General features: G+C 42.4%; 1 protein-coding gene across 1 annotated transcript in view; it reads right to left on the reverse strand.

The window, feature by feature from the left end:
- Positions 1-1,140: 1,140 nt before the first annotated feature.
- The window catches only part of LOC146975351 (uncharacterized), a 21,029-nt gene continuing 14,381 nt past the window's right edge, over positions 1,141-7,788 (reverse strand). Inside the window, exons 2-3 of the mRNA XM_085796610.1 lie at positions 1,730-2,041; positions 1,141-1,684 (exon numbers count right to left, since the gene is read on the reverse strand). Of these exons, the coding sequence (XP_085652736.1) occupies positions 1,193-1,684; positions 1,730-2,041 (804 nt within the window). The 3' untranslated portion in view covers positions 1,141-1,192. The remainder of the gene's footprint in view (positions 1,685-1,729; positions 2,042-7,788) is intronic.

Here is a 7,788-nt window from a genome sequence, read left to right on the forward strand (position 1 = left end):
TTATAGCTACGCTGCTATAGGCTTAGACTGCTGGGGACACATCTGGTTACACAGAGCCCTCTCCTTTCCTCTCCTCTCCCCTCCTCTCCTCTCCTCTCCTCTCCTCCCCTCTCCTTTCCTCTCTCCTCCCCTCTCCTCTCCTCTCCTCAGTATATTTTTGAACTGTCATTTTCTGCTGCACTTTGTAGTTTGGCCTTGGTGTCTCGCACTCTCTCTGTGTTTCCGCAGATCCACCGGAGCTCCATCTCTCTGCACCAGCCGCCGCCTGCATCGCCCCCTCCCACCCCTTCCCCTGCTGTTAGACCGGCCTCCCCTTCCTTCCCATGGACCAGTCTGCCACCCAGTCCTCCCATCGAGCTGACCGGCTCTCCCTGCCCCCCCCCCCCCCTCACCAGAGACTGCCTTCATCAACTCCTGCTAACATTTCCATATTTTGCACATTCTGTGACAAACTGTAAACTGTTTTCTTGTCTGTAACAACATCTATTGCACGTCTGTCCGTCCTGGGTGAGGGATCCCTCCTCTGTTGCTCACCCTGAGGTTTCTCCGATTTTTCCCTGTTAAAAGGGTTTCCATGGAGTTTTTCCTCAGTCGATGTGAGGGTCTAAGGACAGAGGATGTTGTTACGATGCCATGTAAAGCCCTTTGAGACAAACTGTTTGTAAAAACGGGCTATACAAATAAAATTGCCTTGCCTTGCCTTGCCTTGCCTAAGGCTTTCAAATGTATTATATGAACTATTATGTCTAGGGTTGATAATCAGATTTGACTGATAAATAGCAGCCACTCCTCCTCCTCGGCCTGTGTTACGAGGCACATGACAGTTAATGTAACTAGGAGGGGTAGATTCATTCAAACTAACATATTCATCTTGCTGCAACCAGGTCTCAGTTAGTGTTAATATGTCAATATGGTGACTTGTAATTAAGTCATTCACTAGGAGAGACTTGGATGGGAGAGAACGAATGTTGAGCAAACCACATTTAATAGTTCTATTAGTTTGGCTTGCTGGAGCAGTGGTTTTGATTTTAACTAAGTTGCTATAAACAACTCCTCTAGAGTCGGGTTTAGGCTTAGACAGCCTCGAGGCAGACACAGTTTCTATAGGCTGGGTGGGTGACAACAGGAAGGACCCAGCAGAGGGGCGTGTTAAACTGCGGCTCTGCCTGCTGGTCTGAACTCTGGGTGCTTGTCAGGGATTAGCACGGCTAATAAAGTTCCCTATGTTACTAGATAGGAGGGATGCGCCATCCAGAGTAGGATGGACGCCATCTCTCCGAATCAGACCAGTCTTTCCCCAGAAGAAGGTCCAGTTATCTATGTAAGCCATGTCGTTATCTAAGCACCACCTAGACATCCAGCGATGGAATGAACGCATGCGGCTAAACATATCGTCACTCACTAGGTTGGGCAGCGGGCCAGAGAAAATTACGGAGTCCGACATTGTCTTTGCAAAGTTGCACACCGAAGCCATATTAACCTTAGTTAACTCCGACTGGCGAAGCCGGGTGTCATTAGCGCCGACATGGATTACAATCTTACTGTATTTAACCTTACGTTTACATGCCAGCAGCTTCAGATTAGCCTCAACGTCGCCCGCTCTGGCCCCTGGGATGCACTTTATGCTCGCTGAATTCTCTACCTTCACGTTCCGTAAGATGGAGCTGCCAATGACTAATGCCGACTTCACAGCAGGGCTGTGAGCAACAGAGTCGACATGTTGAGTTACGTTCTCAGCGGGTGTGTCGCTGAGTGGGGAAAAGCTGTTGGAGACGTGAAGGGGTTGGTGGGCCAACACAGGCTTTTTGTGTCTATGTTTCCCTCGGTTTGTTGTCACCCAGCCGGACTGCACGGGGGCTGGGGGGGAACTGCTAGCGGCGGCTAGGCTAGGTGGTTCCGCACCAGCTAAGCTGGACTGTGAAGCTACTATAGCTGGACTAGCCTCCATGGTGCGGAGCCGGGACTCTAACTCGCTGAGCCTCGCCTCCAGAGCTACAAACCACTCAGTGACCTTCTTAACATAGAAGAATAGCCCTGATGCCTGGGTTGAAGTATTCAGAGGTATAAGAACATGATACTCAATCTTGTCTGTCCAACTCAGAGGTTAAGGGTGTGAATAGCGCCCAGTGAAACATATAACTAAGATCTTTTAGACTAACTTAGTTCAGGGATGGCAGATATAGACTCAAACTATTCAGTGACCTTATTAACATAGAAGAACAGCCCTGACACCTAGGTTGAGATATTCAGAGGTCATAAAATATAACTCAATAGTTAAAGGACATGATACTCAATCTTTTCTATTCAACTCAGAGGTTAAGGGTATGAATGTTACCAAATGAAACTTACCATATAACTAAAGACCAAATAAATATCCAATAACAGATTCTTAACTATTTAGAACAAAGTCTCAATAAGGCAATATTAGAAATGAAGGGTTAACATTCTAGTGTATTGTGATGTGCAAAATGAACAAATTATAGCTAATAAGAAACAGATAATGCAACACTAGCTATTAAGAAACAGATAATGCAACACACTCGATGTGTGGGAGCTCTGGTAAGCAGATCAACTCAAAGTGAGTTTCTTGCTCTTTCCCTTAAGTATCCAACAAGAACAAAAACACTTCTAATTCACATAACAATCGGGACTTTGCATGGAGACACCATTCGCATCTGGAGACCTTTGCTCATCAGGGGGTCTTTTCATATGACAATGTTTCAGAGACAACATTTCAGGGTGGGGGTCTGACAGCAGCCATGAAGAAAAGCACACTGTGTGTGCATGTGTATGAAAGTGTTTCAGTAGTGTGTGAGTCTGTCATTTCTCTGTAGTGTACTCTATGTGAAAACATTTCACTTGTATGTGTGTGAGGTTTTTTATGATAGTGTGTGAATAGGGTTTGTTTTATATGTGTGTGAATGTTAATTCTGAACTAGAAAATTTCCTCTCTGTCAACATGGGAATCAAACCCACGATCTTAAGGTCAAGACAGAGCTGATCAGACAGACACATGATCATCTTTCTATAAGCACTGATATGGAGGAGCTGTAACCACATTAGGTTAAGTGTGTGTGTGTGTGTGTGTGTGTGTGTGTGTGTGTGTGTGTGTGTGTGTGTGTGTGTGTGTGTGCGCGTGTGTGTGTGTGTGTGTGTGTGTGTAACTGTAATCACATGAAGCTGGCTCTAGAGTCTGTGTGTGTGTGTGTGTGTGTGACTGACTTGACACATAGTTAGTTAGTAGCTGCATCCTGTGTCAGTCTGATTTAGCTGTGTCTGTGTTTATAAACATTTAAACGAGCGCCAGGTGGATTGTTTATGAAGTTAACGAGCTCTGGCCTGAGGATCAAAGAGGTTACCACGGCGATAGGGGCCCCCGCAGGCTGAGACAGACAGAAACGTGGAGAAAAAGAGCCATTTTCTGCCTCTGCACCGGTCTCACATTTAGGCTTAGGGTGAGAAAACGGTAACTCCTATCAGAACAAAACACAGATCAACGTTGCTCTAAGGACTTACTGAAAATTACGGTACGATTTGGTGTTTCTACAGTAAATATTTTGGCGACGCTGGCAGTTTTAAAACATCAGGCCGTTCTGCTTCTCTCAGAAAATATTTGTATTGGACTCAATGAGGAGCAGAGACAGACGTGGCCGCACTTAGAGGCTCAGAGTTTAAATTCTGTAAATCTCTCTGATATTTTGAGCAGATTAAGAGATCAAGGATGAGCTCGTCTACAACCGTGGCCGAAATTATGTGTCTAGAGTGTAAATTGTGGCCGTTTGGAGTTTGGATAGAGAAAAAATCTGGAGTTTTTCTGGCATCTCTCCCACTCTAACCGATGATGTCACCCACTCTGACACGAACATTCCGTGCAATACACACCCATTATAATCTCATAATTTCTCCAAAAATGATCATGGTCATTGATCATGGATTGATCAAAAACTATATGACCTATCAAAACGTGGAGTAATACGACAATACGCAAGACCTGTGTCTACTGTTTAAAGTTTAAATGGAGTCTCTAGGTGAAAGTATGCCTGAGCAGTAGACGTTTGTTAAACTCCAATGATTGGTCTTTTTCGCTCTTTTTTTTTCGCCCGTCCCATTGACTTACATGCAAAATTTTTGCGCAGTTTTTCGCGACTTACGAAAAATTCGCGAAAAATTCGTAAACTGTTGAGAAAAGTAATAGCACACCGATCCCGATCAGGACGCACGTTTTGATATATAATTTGGCCTGCAACTCTTCGAGTTGCAGGACTAGTAGCGAACCGAAAAAGCGTCCGGAAGATGAAAAATAACTAGAAAAAGCATTTCCAAGAATGGAAATGGTGTGACTGCTGACAGCAACTGAACGCTGTTGCAGAATTAGCAAATAGTGCAAGCAGTGATCACCATACAAATGTTTGACCAAGGTCGGAATCGAACCCACATCCTCATGGTCATTAGACTTCCACTCTGCCTCTAGGCCACAGTGCACACACAGTTGCAGAGACTGTTGTCTGTTAATGATCTGCACACTGTCAACATCAAGAAAGCTTGAGAGTCAAGCTTGAATGACTTAGAATGAAAATGTCTGTGAATTTCAGGCTGAGCACTAACCATATGGCCACAGAGAACCTGAGTTACAATGAGCTTTATACTATGAGGAATCAAAGACTGTCCAATGACAGCTGAATAATTGGAATCAAAAGTCAAGCAATGAAGTGAAAAGACTGAGGCAGGAATCGAACCCATGACCATATGATCACTAAACCTTTACTCTGCCACTCAGCTACAGAGAGCACACTGCTTTCAAAACTGTTGTCATTCATTGTAATGTGATGCTGTGCTGCAAACTGGTATGAGTAATCAAGGAGATAACAAACACCTGTAACCAATTGAAGGCAGTGGAGGAGAGCAGAATTCAACATAACATAACAAGAGTTCTTCCCTTGGATTCGAACCAGTGACCTTAGGGTTGGCAAGCATCCACTCTAACCCCTACACTACAGTGGAGTTGTGAAGAAGAGAGGTTGAGACTTTGATGAATGTGAGATTTTTTGTGAAAAAGTTGAATATTTGAAAAAGTATAAATAGTTAAAAAGAGAAAAGTAATGCCGATAAAGTTCAAAAGAAGCTGCACGTTTTGATATATGAATTGTTGAAATAGCACAAAGTATGAAGGACTAGAAGAAGACCGTAAAAAGGCGGAAGAAAATGGCCAAACAGAAGAACAATAGTGTGACTGCTTCAGCAGTCACACTAACTAGAAACAGCATTTCCTAACGGAACATGCGTGTGAATGCTGAAACCCAATGCTGAACCATGCTGAATTAGCAGAATAAATTGACAAAGACATGCGGAATGGCATACAAGAAACATGTCCATGGAAGGAATTGAACCCACAACTCCATGAGTGGTAACCTAACACACTAACCATACGGCCACAGAGAACCTGAGTTACAATGAGCTTTATACTATGAGGAATCAAAGACTGTCCAATGACAGCTGAATAATTGGAATCAAAACTCAAGCAATGATGTGAAATGCCTGAGGCAGGAATCGAACCTATGACCTTATGATCATAAAGCCTTCACTCTGCCACTCGGCTACAGAGAGCACACTGCTTTCAAGACTGTTGTCATTCATTGTAATGTGATGATGTGCTGCAAACTGGTATGAGTAATCAAGCAGATAACAAACACCTGTAACCAATTGAAGGCGGTGGAGGAGAGCAGAATTCAACATAACATAACAAGAGTTCTTCCCTTGGATTCGAACCAGTGACCTTGGGGTTGGCAAATGGCCACCCTAACCCCTACACTACAGTGGTGTTGTGCAAAAGAGGTTGAGACTTTGATGAATGTGAGATTTTTCAATGATGCTTAAAAAAAAAGTAAGGAAAGTGCAGAAATTAGCCACACCAAGCAAGAAGAGGACTTTTTTGTGACCTGTGACTATTTTTTGGTGAATTAAAATGAATTAAAAAGCACTTAACAGCAAGTTACAAAGTTGAGCTCCTTCTCCTGCAGAGCAGAGAGCTCCCTGGCTGCATTTAAAAAATATTTTAAATTATTATCTAAGAATGGAAGAATGAAGAATGGAATGGAATTGTTTGTTTGTGTATGCGTGCATGTGTGACTGTGTGTGAGTGTCTGTGTGTGTCTGTGTGTGAGTGTGATACCTGTGTTTGTGCGTGGACATCCTCTGTCAGTCTGGTTTATCATGTGTGTGTGTGGGGCTGTGTTTAAAAACATCTTAACGAGCGGCCAGGCTGCACCTGCACTTGTTCTATTTATAGACTTTGATAACGAGCTGGCCCCTACAGCTGGACCAACTGCACACAGAGCAGAGCAGAGCAGAGAGATTTGAGCTCAGTGCAGCTTCTGAAAACAGCCCAGAAAAAGAGAACCGTACCTCTGATCAGAATGTGGCCATGTGACTACTGGGGCAAGGAGACCTTCCTGAGCACATTGATGTGCATTAAATGTTTGTAGGGCAAAAACTTTTCTCAGGGTCGCAAGGTAGAAAAGGGGGGCATTTCTGCTTTTCTAAAAAAATCAGCTCCTACTTTTATATTGAAGTGGATGAGCCACTGGAGCGGGTCTAGCTGGACAATTAGGCTCATAGAGACAATTCTGTAAGTGTGTCTGCTGTTTTGAGCACATCAGATGAGACACGACAAGTGTGGCTACAAACCAGTGAGGAAATCATGTGTCTAGAGTTTAATTTGTGGCCGTGCTGGCAATTTATCCAGAAAAAATCCTGAATGTTTTTTCGATCCCTCTCACTCTAACGATGATGTCACTCACTCTGACCCAACCCCATACACACTCATTGAAAAGTGTGAAATTTGTCAGAAATCCTCATGTGCTTTTAAAGGATTTATCTCAAAAACGGTACAAGCTATGAAAAAGTTGTAAATAAAGGATGAATGCATTAGAAGTTTGTCTGCAGCTCAGGATTTGAATGAAGTCTCTAGCTGAAAGTATGTGGACGCTTTAAAGGCTGAAAGAAGTAAGAAGATTTGAAGAGTTTCAAGACTGTTCCAATGCATTCTCTATGGGGAAAAAAAAATCAGAAATAGTTGAATATTGCAAAAAGTTTGAATAGTTGAAAAGAGAAAAGACATAGCACACCTGTCCCGAAAAGGCTGAACATTTTGATATTTGAATTGTTGAAATAGCACAAAGTATGAAGGACTAGTTACATGACGAAGAAAGGCAGAAAATGGCCGAACCGAATAACAATAGTGTGAATGCTTCCAGCATTCACACTAACTAGAAAAAACATTTCCAAGAATGGAAATGGTGTGAATGCTGGAAGCAATGCTGAATGAGCTGAAGAAATTGTTGAAAGAAAGAAAGAAAGAAAGATTGAAACAAGAGAGAAAAAAGAAAAGGACAGAAAGAAAGAAAGAAAGAAAGAAAGAAAGAAAGAATCAAACAAACAAAGAAGTAAAAAGACAGAAATGGAGTGAAAGAAAGAAAGAAAGAAAGAAATGGAGTAAAAACAAAGGAAGAGAAAAGGAGAAGAAAGAAAGAAAGAAAGAAAGAAAGAATCAAACAAAGAAGTAAAAAGACAGAAATGGAGTGAAAGAAAGAAAGAAAGAAAGAAATGGAGTAAAAACAAAGGAAGAGAAAAGGAATAGAAAGAAAGAAACAATCAAACAAACAAAGAAGTAAAAAGACAGAAATGGAGTGAAAGAAAGAAAGAAAGAAAGAAAGAAAGAAAGAAAGAAAGAAAGAAAGAAAGAAAGAAAGAAAGAAATTGAGTAAAAACAAAGGGGTAACGCTTCCTTTT

The sequence above is a fragment of the Trachurus japonicus genome, chromosome 13 (assembly GCF_045865225.1).
Source record: "Trachurus japonicus isolate A0001 chromosome 13, Traja_1.0".
NCBI classification, from domain to species: domain Eukaryota; kingdom Metazoa; phylum Chordata; class Actinopteri; order Carangiformes; family Carangidae; genus Trachurus; species Trachurus japonicus.